General features: G+C 43.2%; 1 protein-coding gene across 2 annotated transcripts in view; it reads left to right on the top strand.

Moving 5' to 3' along the window:
- STIM2 (stromal interaction molecule 2) overlaps positions 1 to 17,158 on the top strand; it is an 87,151-nt gene that overhangs the window by 61,080 nt on the left and 8,913 nt on the right. For both annotated transcript variants that reach the window (XM_040419010.1, XM_040419009.1), the window contains exons 4-10: positions 502 to 613; positions 4,008 to 4,123; positions 4,208 to 4,385; positions 6,149 to 6,326; positions 7,807 to 7,974; positions 10,042 to 10,142; positions 15,334 to 15,572. In XM_040419010.1, coding sequence (XP_040274944.1) covers positions 502 to 613; positions 4,008 to 4,123; positions 4,208 to 4,385; positions 6,149 to 6,326; positions 7,807 to 7,974; positions 10,042 to 10,142; positions 15,334 to 15,572 — 1,092 coding nt within the window. The remainder of the gene's footprint in view (positions 1 to 501; positions 614 to 4,007; positions 4,124 to 4,207; positions 4,386 to 6,148; positions 6,327 to 7,806; positions 7,975 to 10,041; positions 10,143 to 15,333; positions 15,573 to 17,158) is intronic.

The following is a 17,158-nucleotide window of genomic DNA, read 5'->3' as shown; positions in this document are numbered from 1 at the left end:
CGTGCATGAGTGGCACATGACTGCTGAGGCCAGTGATTGGTTGCAGTGGTTTCTTGAATTATGGGCAGTGTGTGACCACTGCAGGGCCGGCGGGGGCCAGAGCAGCAAGATATTTTGATGTCCTTTAATAGAGATGAATGAATCGATTCTAACAAATCGATTTGTCTCCTCAGCAGAACTTTTTTACATGTTAAAGGCTGTCCTCACAGGTGTAGAGGCGCCCACTTACTGCAAGATTAACGGCTTCAGCGTAGTGACTGCACAGGCGCCATGCCGGTGTAGACACTGCTTCCACGCATAGCCTATATCCTTGTTCTGCTAATCCTAGCAGTTCCGCAGGCAGGAAATTGGCAGGGCCCACTTGGAAAGCAAAACCTATCCCAGTCTACACAGATCAGCCACAGCATTCTCCAAGTGTCATGTATTGTGCAGTAACTACTGGACTCTCTCTTGACATCAGGATATTTTGTGCTTCGTATTAATGAATTGTCTTTCTTGCAGTTCATAACTGGACAGAAGAAGAGACTTTACAGTGGTTGTTTGAGTTTGTGGAGCTCCCGCAGTATGAGAAGACTTTCCGGGAAAACTCTGTCAAGGGAACAACTCTGCCAAGGTAAGAGTCGTCATGAAGTGTCTGTGAGAGAAACGACATAAGATTTATCAAAACTGGTGCAAGGGGAAAGTAGTGCACCGTCCATAGCAACCAATCGGGACACTGCTTTTATTTTCCAAAAGGCCTCTGAAATTTGAGCACTGCATTCTGATTGGTTGCTGTGGGGAACCTCTCCACTACTAGAACTAGTTTTACTCAAATGGGTTCTCTGGGCTGCATATATTGATGACCTATCCACAGGACAACCTCAGATCGGTGGGGGTCTGAAACCCCTCACCCCCACAGATCAGCTATTCCAGGAAGCCATGCTGCTGGAAACTATACAGTACAAAGCTGTTAGCAGATGACGCCATACACTGTGTAGTGGCCGAGCTTCAGCATGCTGGCGCTGGAAACTACACAATGTGCGGAGCCTTCTGCTTCGACGCTGTATAGTTTCTGGGGCCTTGGCTAGCCAAAACAGCCGATCTGTGGGGGTGTTAAGCACTTCAGATATTGATAATTATTTACCATCCTGAAGATAGATCAATATCAGTGAGGACCTTGGTGTGAAACCCCACACCTCTACAGGTCAGTATTTTTGGGCAGTAATGGAGCCACAAACTATACAGTGTATGGAGCGGAAGCGCTGGCGTACTGCTCCCATTTGCTTTAATGGGAGCCGAGCTGCAGTACCCCACTATGGCCACTACAGTTTGTATGTTGCTGTCGTCTTACAGCTTTTTACATTGTATAATTTCCGGCCCTGTGGCTGCTCTGCCTGTGCAGGTGTCGGGCCCCTACAAGTCTGGTATTAATAACCTATCCTGAGGATAGCTCATCAGTATCTGTAGCCTGGAGAACCCCTTAAACCTTTTTGCGTACAATAAGCCCTTAGTATTAATTTGAGTATTACCAGCACAATTATTTTTGACAGTAGCGTATTAGGCTACTTTCACATCTGCATTTCTCCTTTCCAGTATTGAGATCGGTCATAGGATCTCAATACTGGAGGAAAAAAGCTTACATTTTGTCCCTATTCATTGTCAATGGGGACAGAACTGATCGGAGTGCACCACAATGCATTCCGTTCCATTTGGTTGCTTTCCCATGTCGGACAGAAAACTGTTGTAAGCAGTGTCTTTATGTCCGGCATGGGATGCGGAGCAAGATGGATCTGGTATGAAAACGTAAGTCAATGGATTCATCCCCCATTGACTTACAATGGTTTTTAGTGATGGATCTGTCATGGCCATTTTAGAGAGAATACAACCGGATCCAGATGCAGACGGTTGTATTATGATGGAAGCCTTTTTGCTGAACCCATGACCAGTCCAGCAAAAATGAAGATGTGAAAGTAACCTTACATATTTCGGGTTTTTCCTCTTCATTCTGTAGCATGTAAAATGGTGTCCTCAGCAACCAATGAACATGACCAAAGATTTCTGCTAGAGCGCAAGGAAAATCTAGGGCTTGAGTTATCCGTAACGTAAGAGGAACACTGGCCTTGTTGCCGATAACAGTCAATTAGTGGACAACTTTATTTTCTTAAGCTGCTATTTAAAAATGAAACCTGCATTGTGATTGGTTATTGTGGGCTGTTTTTTCTCTTTACGTGTTCTTGCATGAGGCCTAAAATATTGTTATTTCACTATTCCAGTGGTGTGCTGCCACCAACAGATGTAGACCTGCTGAGGCAGTGAAGCCTTATCCTGACTTTGTCCGGGGCACTGGCTGTCCTTGGTGTGAGGCTGGATATTGGTTCTCTTAAGTACAAAGTCGGCACAAATAACTGGTTAAAAAGCCAGCTTTATGAATATGTTCCAGGTACTGATGGGTGACTAGTGGGGAGATGTCATAAGACAGTGGGAGACCATGCTGTGGTAACATGGGGCTGTATAGTGACTAGAAGTCTGGTTTACCATTTAGGGCTTTTTGCAAAAGTTGGTTGACAATCCCCGTACGGTCACCATATTTTCACCTAGTTGATGCATCTAAGAAACCTGACTAAGAACAGAAGAGGACAACACTTCATGGCCAAAAATTATGTAGACTCCATTTGCACAAATTGGTACTGTGGTGAGGCAGATGCCTCTTTATAAATTAGGTGCATCTCTGCCCCTCTGTGTGCCAGAAACTGAAGTCTACACCAGCTAAGGACTGGTGTAGACTACAGTTCTAACTTGAGCCAGTTTCTGGAGAAAGTTGTAGTAAATCTGGTGGTTCGCATGAAGCCCTTCACGCTAAGCCCTGCCACTTTTCCAAAAGCTCAAGAAGCTCAACAAGTCTCAAATTATTGGGCAAATATGGCATGTGTCATAATTTTGCGACTTCTTTTTTTACCGCTTTAGTAAATGTACCGTACCCTCTTCCTTTGCTGCCTTAACAGCCGTCAACTCTGAGATGGAGCTTCACTAGAGGTTAAAACAACTTCTGAGACTAGGAATCTTCTCCATACATCTGAATGAGGTTGTTTCTGCAGCAAGCTCATGTGGTGTGTGACCTCATCCTCGTCTTCATCCTTACATTTTGCAGCTCTCTTTAGATCAGTCAGAATCACAAGATATTTTATGTGCAGTCATCATAGATGGATGCTGAGTGTTCTGCTTCTTCAGGTGATCTGCCTGCCTGATCCCCGAGTAGTCACAGGGAGAACGCTCCCCGTGTACTTCCCTTCTTATAGAACACTGACATATTCTGCAGCGTCTTACAGACATCATCTCTCGCTGTCCCCAATAAGGCTCACAATCTAAGTTGCTTATCAGTATGTCTTTGGAGTATGGAAGGGAACCCACTTAAACATGAGCATAACATACAAACTCCATGCAGATGTTGTCCTTGGTCGTATTTGAACCTAGGACCAAGACACCAGTGCTAACCACTGAGCCACCGTGCTTTCCATCCCATAATGCTGTGGGATGCTCCCACACTCCAGCTGTGGTAAAACTACGACTCTCAAGATGTACAATTACTTGGCTGTTCTCAGAACTCCATAGAAATGAATGGAGCATGCTGGGGCTTGTAGTTAATCCACAGCGGGCGTGACTGAGGTTAGCCATCACTGTCTAATGCATCTGCTTCTGACAGTAAGCTACATACGAGGTCTCTGCAGCACATTGCACTTTTAGGGTATGACGCTCTGCGGCGCCCTCTGCTTTTACAATGTCACTTTATGCACTCTGTGCCTGACGGGAATGGTCTGAGACCACCTGTGCCGGCAGACCTGGAACTTGATGCAGACTGTGACAGAATCTAACCTCATGTATTTACCACTAGGTGAAGGTCAGGTTTTCTAAGGCCTGTAAAAATCGTTGAAGTACTGAACTGGGCAGCCGGAGGAATGGTGGGAAGCATTACTAGTAATCATCTTGTTCTTTTCAATGTGTTTTTTTTTTCCTTTTTGTTTTGCGAACAGAATAGCTGTGAATGAGCCGGCATTTATGATCTCACAACTGAAGATCACCGATCGGAGCCACAGACAAAAACTTCACCTGAAGGCGTTGGATGTTGTCCTGTTTGGACCATTAACACGTGAGCGCATGGGTTCTGCTGACAATAATTGGGTAGTGAGCCTTTCTTTGTGCTTTTTGACTTATGGAAACCATTGCTTTTCAGGCCCCCCTCATAACTGGGTGAAGGATTTTGTCCTGACCGTTTCTATAGTCATTGGTGTTGGTGGGTGCTGGTTTGCCTACACGCAGAACAAGACCTCAAAGGAACATATAGCTCAGATGATGAAAGATTTGGAGGGGCTACAGAAGGCTGAGCTGAGTCTTCTTGAGCTGCAGGAAAGGTAACAGAATGGATAACATCACCAGCGGCTGCAAAGAAAGCAACTTGTGTCTTGGTGTCCTCTAAGCTTCTGCTTTGCATGTGACGGGTTGGAAACGGAAATAGTTTAAAAAAAATAGATCTATTCTGTCCTAATGCAAATGTTTAGCACTGCAGCTTTTGGATGCTGTACATAGACTTGCAAATTCAATACATAAAATTTAGCTTCTGTATACCACGTCCCAAAATGGGTCCCAATGTAGCTGCTGGCTGTGGCTTCTTAGTAGTTTTTATTTTAATTTTATTTTTCATGACCTTTTTTTTAGCTCATGTGACTGCACTGATGTCTCTGTTATAAGATTGTACTTATTTTCTTATGTTTGGTCTTTTACCAGCATATCTTACCTTATTTTAAACTCTAAGGGAAATTGGTATTAACAAATGTGACTATTATCACCATAAATAGATTGCTAATTCCATTATTGGGATGGAAATTTTATTAATACATTCTCAACCCAAAGAGTTTTCTGAGCTTATAAAAATAAAGTACCTATGTGTTTGAATATGCACTAGGTCATGTCACCATAGGCCAGAAGTAGATTATTATTATTATTATTATTATTCATAAATTATTATTTTATTATATTTTTTTTATTCTTTCCCATTTGTGCTGCTGTACCTTTGTTTTGGTGCTGCCAGGGTTTGCAGTGGGCTGGATTGTCAATGTGAAGGACTGTATTTCCCATAATAACTCTCCCTTCTGTTAGGCATAGCCTTCATATCCCTTGACTGCACTTTGTAGTGCTCTTGTTATTCCCTGTCACCTCTGCTGTTCTGTTGCTCAATCTGCTGCCCAGCATGTCAAACTTGATTCCTCCAGAGATAGAGGGAGCGGGAATAGCAGGGACCAGTAGCGATATGAAACCTCTTGTGTGATTTCCCTGTACATCAGAGGGGAGATAAATATGTTGCCAAAGTATAAGAGGTCATAGAAGCAGGAGATCAAATTTGGTCATATATGCAACATTTACACTATGAATTCTGCAACACACAGTGGAGGGAGAAACGTCTTTAGTCCTGCATAGTCTGCAAGCAAGTGTAGACTGCAAGAAGTCTATATACTGCATGGTGTAGATGTCGAATTACAGTAGGTGGCACTGCAGTCTTATTACATGCAGCATTGGTCTCTTGCAGGCCAGGGACCTCAGAGTTACTCCCAGTCTAGGAGGTGTGTATTGCCTGTTTCAATAATGATTCTACCCTAGCATTAACAAGCTGCCATAAAAACAACTGCCTTTTCAATAGAAGCTACTTTATGCCTGGGGAATCTGCATCTGACTGTGTGTGTGTGTAAAAAAAAAAAAATATATATATATATATATATATATATATATATATATATATATATATATATATATATATAATAAAAATAGTTTCCCTTGCCACGATCAGCTTTAGTCTACTAGAGCAAGAGCTGTTTGTGAGTGACTGCTGTGGTCCATAGGGTGGTGTCCTGAGCAGGGACCTTCTCTGACATTTCAACGGCCTAGACATGTTCACAGGAGCATTGTTTTGAAGACAACTATTTTATAATCCGGATACTGATTTCCATGAGCTTAATTCTATTCTGTGCATATTTACCAAAAATCTTTTCTATTCTTTATAGTATGCATAGCAAAATAAGTTTGCCTAATGAGTGGTTTGGTAGGTTGTTGTATTTTTGTCTTCTGTCTGTCCTTGCTATTTTTATTGCTGTATTAATTTTACATTTTATTCTCTTTTAAGGTTGGAAAAAGCCCAAGAGGAGAACAGGACTGTTGCTGTAGAAAAACAAAATCTGGAGCGCAAGTTAATGGACGAAATCTGTGATGCAAAGCGGGAAGCTCATCGCCTCCGAGAACTGAGGGAAGGAGCAGAATGTGAACTCAGTAGACTGAAGTATGCAGAGGAGGAACTAGTTCAGGTACATGCTGTATGAATAGGTCACGGTGTCCCTCACATCCAGCCACTACTTCTGTGCTCTTGTTCTCAGTGTCAGTGGGATTCTATGGTGGGAAAACCTTTTAACTGGCACATCGACAAACAGGAGGCATCACACAATCATCAGGCATGACTTGATCCAATTTTTGAGTTTTAATGTGGCTAAAAAACTTTGCTTCCAATCTGGTTTTTATGCCCCTCCCACAGGCCACAGATTGGAGCTAGGTGCTTGAAAGTTTGATCATCTGCAGATCTTGGTGACACCTGCTACTTCCTCGATTTGCATAACCTTACAGCTTGTCCATCTCGGTGTTGCAATTTCAATGTTGAGTGTAGATGGATAATATAAGGGTACTTTCACACTAGCGACAGGGGACTCCACCCGGCGGAACAGCCTGTCGGATTTTTCCTGCCGCCCGTTCACGTGTGCCCCGGGACTGCCGCTCTGTCCCTATTGACTATAATGGGGGCAGAGTTCTGACGGCAGCCCACGCCGAGAGGCCACCTCTTCTGTCGGAACTCCGCCCCCCACCCCCATTATAGTCAATGGGGACCGAGCGGCAGTCAGGGGCCACACGTGAACGGGCGGCAGGGAAGATCCGACAGGTTGTTCACCCGCCGGAACAGCCTGCTGCAGTCCCCTGTCGCTAGTGTGAAACTAGCCTAAATTTGATAGATTTTTTTATGGCATTTCAGAGGAGGATGCGATTTGAACCCCAATATCATAAAGAAGAGTGTAAAGCACCTAAACACCCCGGCAATTATCATTATCAGTGTTCTATTACTTGCAGCAGACAAGTGGTTGCACTGCACTCTTTATAGAAACTTGTGTGCACTGCGATAGGATTCTCCAGCCCTCCATTTTCTAGAAGGAAACCGCGGCACTCCCAGTATCGTGCAAAAAAGGTGTCACACGAAAATTTGTATTTTAATCGATCGTGCTTCATCCTTTTAAAGAGCATACAGTCCGCTTCATCCCACCACATGCCAGACCCTCATTCCAGATATTACTTTAAGTTCCTGCTAAACCAAACGTTGAGATTCCTGGACTATACTTGTCTTTGCTCTTTGATGGAAGAAGCAATGACTGACTGAAATACAAATTTTCGTGTGACCAATTAACGTCTGAAACCTTTTTTGCATGATTCTTGAAGTGGCGCAGTTTCCTTCTTGAATACTTTATTTACAACAGTCGCCAGAGGTGGAAATCCCAGAGCAGCGTCAAGTCTTTGGTTTCTCTTTGTTTTTTTGTAAAATGTCGTAGGTCCCCACCATTGTCCTCCCAACAGCTTATTCTAGCTGCATTTCCGCTTTAATAGGGAGTTGCCAAATCTCCTCTAAGCTGGGATCTGGGTAGGAAAAGTAAAGAGCCCTTATTTCTGATGCACGCTGGATACGTGTAAAAGACCACAACAAGAAAGGAGTGATCTTTTTGTACAAGACAGATATGTTCTTGTTTGCAGGTTCGCATGGCGCTGAAAAAGGCAGAAAAGGAGTTTGAACTTCGGAGTAACTGGTCTGTCCCCGATACGCTCCAGAAATGGCTTCAATTAACGCATGAGGTGGAAGTACAGTACTACAACATCAAGAAACAGAATGCAGAAATGCAGCTCGCAATAGCTAAAGAGGAGGTAATAAACAGAGTAAACCTGTCCCATATGTATATGATGCTTTATGTATACATGCCTCCAACAGAATATACGGCAATCGCACTGTAAGTTGAGCTCGGTGGGGGGGGAGTTTGTGTATGCAGCATTTATGAAATGTTAACATTTGTTTTTTTAAACCTAAAACTTGTGTATAAAAAAAACTCTACTCCACTTGTGTAAACATGTAAAAATTGCACAAGTGACCCCCAAAAAGTCACAAAGCACATATTTTGTGACCTTTTAGCCAGAATTCTGGAGTGCAGGGGGTACTAAATCCCCAAACTGCATTCTGCTGCTTCTGTTCCATGACAAGCAATCGTGGGAGCTTCAGCTTACACATTTAAGGGAGGTGAGAGGCACCCAAATGTAACGTCAAACCGTTCACCTCAGCGTGGTCTGCGTGCTAGATGCCCTGCAAGGATAAGTACCGGACTACACCACCAGGCAGAGGCGTCATCGTCTTGCATAGACGAAGGACCAGTGGGCCTCAGTGCTGTTCACTGATGAGTCGATTCATGCTGACCAGAAATGATAGCCACCAACGATGTTCGAGATGTCAAGGGGAGCGCTATGCGTCATCCACTGTTACCTTTGGTGGTGGTGTTACAGTGTGGGCAGGTGTCTAGTCAATACAGAACTGCCCTACACTATGTGAATGGTCCAGTGACAAGCCCATACTACTTGAAGATCATCATTAATCCAGTCGTCGTGTCTCTGCATGAACAACGCAGGACTAATTTCATCTTCATGGGCAACATCGTGGTTGCATCATTAGGGAGCGGCTGCTGGAGACTGGGGGACCTCAAATGGAGTGGCATGCACTTTCTCCAGACATGAATCTTATTGAGAACTTATGGGATCAGCTTAGTCGCAATGTAGAGGCTCATAACTCTGTACCCCAGAACCTCAATTACCTGAGGGCCGCCCTTAAAGAAGATTGGGATACCATACCTCAGCAGACAATAAGTTGGCTTGTGAACAGCATGAGACGTTGTTGTCAATCTTTAACTGATGCTCAAGGCCACATGATAAGTTATTGAGATATTGACATTTTTGTAAGGGTTATACCCACCACTGGTGTTGGCTTTTGTTTCAATGAATTGTTTGAGATGAGAAAATCACCATTGCGGCTTCTACTTAAATGCTCTACTTTTATGATATAATATCACTGTAGTGTGAACCTATTTTTCCATAAATTTCACCTGAAAGCCAAATATCCCTAACTTTTTGATTTCCAAAGAGGGGAGATGAAAAGGCGGGGCAGAGACAGGTGTACAGTGGAAATTTGGTCAATACAATTTACTTGTTACTGATTGTCTTTCTCCTGAGAGAGACCAGGACCCATTTACATGGGCAGTTATTGTGGACGAATGTATGAATGCTTGTTACAAATAATCCGTCTGTAACTGTGCCACTGATCAACCAACAAGAGAAATAACTTGTTAGTCAGGTAATGAAATGGTTTATGCACCATTTAATTTGTCGGCAGCTCATTGCCCTTTGTAGACAGGGATGTGCTGCTAACAATGAAACTGGGGGAAAAAAACAATCCTAGTAATGATCATTCATCCTCATACAGGAGGGACGATTACTGCACCAACATGCAGCTGAGCAAGCTGGCATTGATTGGAAACAAATTGTTCCCGATTGTTGCCTCTTTATTGGCTCATGTAAATGTCCCTTAGGGTACATTCACACGTCTGCAAATTGCGGATCCGCAAAACACTTGACACCAGCCATGTGCGTTCCGCAGACCGCACATGGATGACACTGTAATAGGAATACCTTTTCTTGTCTGTGCCTGCAGACAAGAATAGGACATGTTCTATTTTTTTGCGGGGCCGCGGAACGGAAGTGCGGATTGAAAATTGCGGGACTCCTTTTGTGGACGTGTGAATGGACCCTTACACTAAGTTTTTTTTGTTTGTTTTTTTTAAACATTTTAGACTGTGTCTTTCCTACTTACATGGTGTTGTTTCATAGCTGCTTCATGGTTGACCTGAATAACCCATCTAATAGTGTCCTTCTTATCTGTAATTTATGTTCTAGGCAGAAAAAATCAAGAAGAAAAGGAGCACCGTATTTGGAACCTTACATGTTGCACACAGCTCTTCGCTAGATGAGGTGGACCATAAAATTCTTGAAGCAAAGTAAGTTGACTCGCCGTGGCAGTTAATATGATTCACTATCTTGGTTACTTTTGACCATTGCATTAAAGGCTAGGGATGCCCATGGACTTCTTTATTTGATTGTTAATTTGCCTCCTAAATGCGAAATTAAGCAACGTTTTATGTTTCAATGGGGTATTTATTGAAAGATTTATGCAAGAAAAATCATGTCTATACATATTAGGCAACTTTTTAAATGGTCTTCATTAAACCTTTCCCACCACTTTGCTGCTGTAGAGTCTGTGCAGCTCCTTCACATAGCTGTGTGCGCTGCTTCTGTCTGCTCAGGGCTGACATTGACCATCTGCGCTTTCTTCTCTACCCCTCAGAGAAGCCGTGTTAGTCATATCAGCAGGAGTGGGTGGATGTTCTATTTGAGAGGGAAGGTGAGCACACGGTCAGTCAGAGGAGAGATCACACAGGCACCCTTGCCTGTCAAGGAGAGAACTTGTGGGAGTAACTGTAAGCAGTGCCTTTGTCCACACAAGAGCTTCCTCTGAGTTGTCTGAGATTTTGATGGCTTATCCTCATTATAGGTCATCAGTACCTGGTTGGCGGGGTGGGTCTGACTGCTAGGTCCCCTGCCAATCATCTGTATGAAGCACAGCGCCGTACGTTGTATTGCAGCTCAGGCCCATTTACTTGATTGGGACTGACCTGCCCCTAGGACTTGTAACCAATGAAAGTGATGTCACTGTCCTAGCGGCACCTGCGGGCTTACTGTGCTAAAGCCGAGCCTCTGCCCTTGCTCTGTAATCGGAGCAGTGACACGGGCAAGAATTTGACAGGGCCAGGCTACATGCCCACCCCTGTCATTCTAGCAACAGGTGGGCACTTCTCCTGTGAGGACAGCCCTCCACAGTTGAAGAATCCATGATGATGAGACAAATCGATTCATTAGAATAAATTTGCTTATCTTTAGTCTCAATATGAACCGCTAAGTTTTAAAGCCTATCAGCTGTGCTGTGTATTGCCAATATAGACCAGTGATTTGTAAAGTGGTAGGACTATGTTCTCATCACGGGCATCTTTCCCCCAGCAGCTGCCTGACACTTTTACAGCTTAGTCTGCTTTACACAAAAATTCCTAGGTCCTTTTCCATGTCAGTGTAAGGCTACATGCACACGACCGTATGTGTTTTGCGGTCCGCAAATTGCGGATCTGCAAAAAAAGGATGACGTTCCGTATGGCATCCGTTTTTTTGCAGATCCGTTGTAATGCCTATCCTTGTCCGCAAACTAGAAAAAAAATAGGACATGCACTATTTCTTTTGCGGAGCAACATAACGGACATACTGATGCGGACAGCACACGGTGTGCTGTCCGCATTTTTAGCGGACCCATTGAAATGAGTAGTTCCGCATCCTATCCGCAAAAAAAACTGATCGGACACAGAAACAAAATACGGTCGTGTGCATGAGGCCTTACTCATTGTTTTATCATTTAGTATGTACGGGTGACTTGCATTATTCCTTCCCATGTGCATAACTTTACATTTGTCAGTGTTAAACCTCATCTGCCACTTATCTGCCCAAGCCTCCAGTCTATCCAGATCCCTCTGTAGTAGTATACTGTCCTCTTCAGTGTTAATTACTTTACACAGTTTAGTGTCATCTGCGAAAATTGATACTTTACTATGCAAGCCTTCTACAAGATCATTAATAAATATATTGAAGAGAATAGGGCCCAATACTGACCCCTGAGGTACCCCACTGGTGTCAGTGACCCAATCTGAGTGTTTTCCTGTTAATAACCACCCTCTGTTTTCTATCATTGAGCCAGTTACTTACCCACTTACAGACGTTTTCTCCGAGTCCGAGCATTCTCATTTTATATACTAACCTTTTATGAGGTACAGTGTCAAATGCTTTGGAGAAGTCCAGATACACGACATCCATTGATTCACCGATGTCAAGTCTAGAACTTACCTCTTAATAGAAACTGATTAAATTAGTTTGGCATGACCGATCCCTCATGAAGCCATGCTGATATGGCGTTATTTGCTTATTTTCCTTTAGGTACTCCAAGAGAGCATCTCTTAGAAAACCCTGAAACAGTTTAACCACGACAAATGTTAAACTTACCGGCCTATAGCTTTTGGGCTCTGTTTTTGGACCCTTTTTGAATATTGGCACCACATTTGCCATGCGCCAATCCTGTGGGACATTCCCTGTCAGTATAGAGTCTGCAAATATCAGAAATAAGGGTCTGGCTATGACATTACTTAATTCCCTTAGGATACGGGGGTGTATGCCATTTGGTCCTGGTGATTTGTCTATTTTAATCTTTTTAAGACGCCGCTGTACTTTTTCCTCGGTCAGACAGGACACTTTTCTTGGGGAATTAATGTTTACATTCAGCATTTCATCTGACAGTTTATTTTCTTCAGTGAATACAGCGGAGAAAAAAAAATATTTAACAGCTTTGCTTTCTCTTCCTCGTCGCTCTCTGCTACTCCCCCTCATTACTCTTTAAAGGGCCGACACCTTCAGATTTATACTTTTTTACCATTTATATAATTGAAAAACATTTTAGGGTTAGTTTTGCTCTTTCGCAATTAATTTCTCGGTCTCTAGTTTGGCTTCTTTTATTTGTTTTTTACATATTCTATTTTTTTTCCTTTTAATTTTTCAGTACTTCCTCACTACGCTCCTGTTTTAGTGATTTAAATGCTTTCTTTTTGTCATTTATTGCTTTCTTTACAGTTCTATTTATCCACATTGTTTTTTTTTTTTCCTTAACCCTTTATTACCATAAGGTATGTACCTCTCACAATTAGATTTTAGGATGTTTTTAAAAATATCCCATTTTGTCGCTGTATTTTCATTTTTGAGGACTTTGTCCCAGTTAGTTAGGCCTTTGGCCTCTCTTAGTTGGCTAAATTTAGCTTTTTTGAAGTTTGGTATTTTTGTTCCTCCCTGAAGAAACACTCTTTTAAATGATAATTGGAAGGTTATTACTTTATGGTCACTATTTCCCAGGTGTCCCCCGACCTGCACATCTGTTGTTCTGTCTATTGGTTAATACTAAGTTCAGTATGGCCGTCCCTCTAGTCGGGTCCTGAACCAGTTGGGAAAGGTAATTGTCTTTGGTTATTGCCAAGAACCTGTTTCCTTTATGGGATGTACAGCTTTCAGTTTCCCAGTCTATATCTGGGTAGTTGAAGTCCCCCATAATAACCACCTCATTATGATTTGCCGCCTTGTCCATCTCGTTTAGTAGCAGATTTTCTATGGACTCTGGTATATTAGGTGGTTTATAATAAACTCCTATTAGTATTTTTTTGTTTTTACCTCCATGTATTTCTACCCACAGTGACTCCACATGTTCATGTCCCTCACTTATATCTTCTCGGACTGTGGGCTTTAGACAGGACTTTACATAAAGGCAGACCCCTTCCCCTCTCGGGTTTTTGCGATCCTATGTAAACAGACTGTAACCTTGTACATTAACCGCCCAGTCATAACCTATCATCCAGCCATGTCTCAGTTATTCCCACTATGTCATAGTCCTCCTCACACATCACTAATTCCAGTTCCCCAGTTTTATTAGTCAGGCTTTTGGCATTAGAATACATACATTTAAGAGGTTTATGTATATGTTGTACCCTACACCTTTTCCTTTTGAGCTGTTCTAGTTCCTCCCCCAGTCTTATTACCATGCCCCCGGTCTCTATCTGCAATATCTTCCCGTCCTTAACGTGATTACCCCCACTCCTGTCACTAGTTTAAACACTCCTCCAACCTTCTAGCCATCTTCTCCCCAGCACAGCTGCCCCTTCCCCATTGAGGTGCAGCCCGTCCCTACGATAGAGCATGTAGCTGACAGAGAAGTTGGCCCAGTTCTCAGGAACCCAAACCCCCTCCTTCCTACACAGTTCTTGAGCCACTTGTTAACCTCCCTAATCTCCTGTTGCCTTTCTTGTGTGGCGCCCGTGGTACAGGTAGTATTTCAGGAAATACTATCTTTTGAGGTCCTTGCCCTAAGGTTTTGACCTAAATCCCTAAAATTATTTTTAAGGACGCTCCACCTACCTCTAACTTTTGTCATTTGTTCCGATATGGACCATGACTGCTGGATCTTCTCCAGCCTCTCCCAGTAATCTGTCACCCCGATCCGCGATGTGTCGAACTCGAGCGCCAGGAAGACAACACACCGTTCAACAATCCCGGTCTTTGTGACCGATTGCCCTCTCTGTACCCCTAATAATTGAGTCTCCCACTACCAGCACCTGTCTGGCCTGTCCTGCTCTCCTGGTCCCCTGCATACTGGAGCTGACATTCCCCTGACTGGCAGAGGAAGTGTCCGGCTGCAGCAGTGCTCTATGAATTGACATCCCCCCTCATCTGCCAACCGTGAAAACTTGTTGGGGTGTGTCAGATCAGGGCTATCCTCCCTGGCACTCTTCCCTCTCCCCCTCTTTCTAACGGTTATCCAGCTAGCTCCCTCACTTTCCTGAGCCTCCTCGTTACCACCCTCCCCCACATCTACCCCATAGAGTGCTTGCTCAGTGAGCAGCAAACTCTTTTTCAAATTGTCAACGCTTCTCAGTGTTAAAACTCCCCCGGTTAGATACTCTATGTGCGATTCCAAACGGTAATTTGCTCACATTAGACAAGCTGTTCTAGGACTGCATACATTAGACAAGATGTGCACTGGACTGCGCTGTCAATAATGGAACACATACTAAATGGAGATTACGCAAGAAAAAATAAACATACAATATAGTGCAGCGATAAGAATCTAACTTACTGTAGTCCCCTCCTAAAGTCCCTGAATCTCAAGTCACGTAATCTAAAGTCAGACACTTAATACAAACACACTTCAACTCAAACACGCGAAAGCTCTCAAACTCGCGTTATTTGCCTGCTTGTATAAGTGCAGCTCTCGAACCAGCCTGCTTTTCTTTTCTCTGGGTTCAAAGTTGGAGGAACTTCTGTAGTAAAGCTGAATTTGCCCTTTTTTAATGTAACTTTTTTATTTATCCTGGTAATTCTGGGAGCGGAGATAATGTGAGTTTACCCGAAGATCACACGTGGTAGTACTCTGACAAACTATGCCTCATTTAAATCAGTACATATTTTATATTTATTGCTGTACCATAGTAAAAGGTATGATTAGTGTCACTTCAGTAGAAGTCCTGATGCATTGACATTTGCATGTTTATTCCACAGGAAAGCACTTTCAGAGTTAACCACGTGTCTGCGAGAGCGACTGTATCGCTGGCAACAGATTGAGAAAATATGTAGTTTTCAGATCGTGCACAATTCTGGTCTGCCAAACCTGACATCGACGCTTTACTCAGACCACAGTTGGGTGGTTATGCCCAGAGTCTCCATTCCTCCTTACCCGATAGCTGGTGGGGTGGATGACCTGGATGAAGATACACCTCCAATCATTTCCCAGTTCCATGGTATGTAAGTTCTCTGTCTATAAGCAATACGCTCTCCTCATCTTGAGATAGTCATTTAAAAAAAAAAAAACGCACCAAGAAGGAGTTGATTGAATTGAACAAAACTTTGAGTGTGAATGTAATGATCGATCCAAAGCCGCTTCGTAAAAAAATTCATTATAATACTGTATGGAGATTCATCTCCATACAGTATTAGAATGTACGGACTCCGATGAGTCGAAGTTAGTTATTTACAAAGGATCTCTGTACAGCATTAGAACACATTTTTTTTATCGAAGTGACTTTGGATGTAGCATCTGAAGTCTCTTCGCCCATCTCGAATTACAATATTAGAGCAAAAGGCTAAATTTATTGGGAAAAACTGGACAATAGAAAGGCGGCTCTAGGATCCTGTTGGCCACCTCTAGTCTGGATACAGGATGAGATATGGTTAGGCGTGGAGGCATATAAGTTTTGTGTGGTATCCTGTGGCACATTTGCTCAGATATTGCAGCTGGGCCGGTAGATCCTGCACACTGGTAGGTTGATGAAGCTGACATCCCAGCTGGTTCCATAAATGCTTGATTGGCGATACATCTGGTGATCGGACATCATACGAAGTTCTGAAATCTGGTGGAGGCATTGCTAAGAAACCCTTGCTGGGTGTTGGTGAGCATTATCCTGCTGTTGGAAGCCCTGCTATGTAAGAAAGCACATGGTGCCGCAAGATGTCCTGTACATATCGCTGACCTGTTCGTATCACTGCTAGGGGTGACCGATTTGTCATAAGTGGCTCCTCAGATCATCACACCAGCAACTGTGTCGCTCCACAGGAAAAGCAGGACTGAAGCGAATACCACAGGGCCTACAGACTGGACCCTGTTTGCCTTGTGTGCGTGCCACCACTGCTCATAGCTAGGTCAGAACGACCTAAATGGTGGGCAATTCATCTATCCAACTTTCAGTCCAGTAATACACCCCCTCTCAAAACCAAATGTAAAATGTCTTTGAATGCGTTGTAAAATAATGTCCATTAGTCACCAATCTCTCACCAAGAGGTACACTACCCAAAAGAAGCCTCAGAGTTGTTTTTTTTTTTTATATTTTATATAGAGCAGTGGGAAGACCTCTTGTGGAAAGACCCAGTATCTAATCAGACTACATCTGTAATAATTTACATATCTGCCTGAGGCATAACTGCATTTTGAAATTTGCAGCAATCTGACATTACTATCTGGGTGCGTTATTTTTTTGTTAGTTTTTCTTTAAGAGGCCTCTACTCTGCACTCATTACCTGTAATAATTGCACCTGTTTGAACTCGTTACCTGTATAAAAGAGACCTGTCCCCACACTCAATCACTCCAACCTCTCAACCATGGCCAAGACTAAAGAGCTGTCTAAGGACACCAGGGAAAAAATTGTAGACCTGCACGAGGCTGGGATGGGCTACAGGACAATAAGCAAGCAGCTTAGTGAGAAGGCAACGCTTATTAGAAAATGGAAGAAACACACGAGAACTGTCATTCTTCCTTGGTCTGGGGCTCGCCTTGTGTGGTAAGGAGGCGAGATTATAATTATTATTTTTATTTATTTTTTTAGCTAAAAA

The sequence above is a fragment of the Bufo bufo genome, chromosome 2 (genome assembly GCF_905171765.1).
Source record: "Bufo bufo chromosome 2, aBufBuf1.1, whole genome shotgun sequence".
Classification (NCBI taxonomy): Eukaryota; Metazoa; Chordata; class Amphibia; order Anura; family Bufonidae; genus Bufo; species Bufo bufo.
The sequence above is the reverse complement of the archived record's forward strand: the minus strand, read 5'-3'. Positions and strand labels throughout refer to the sequence as shown.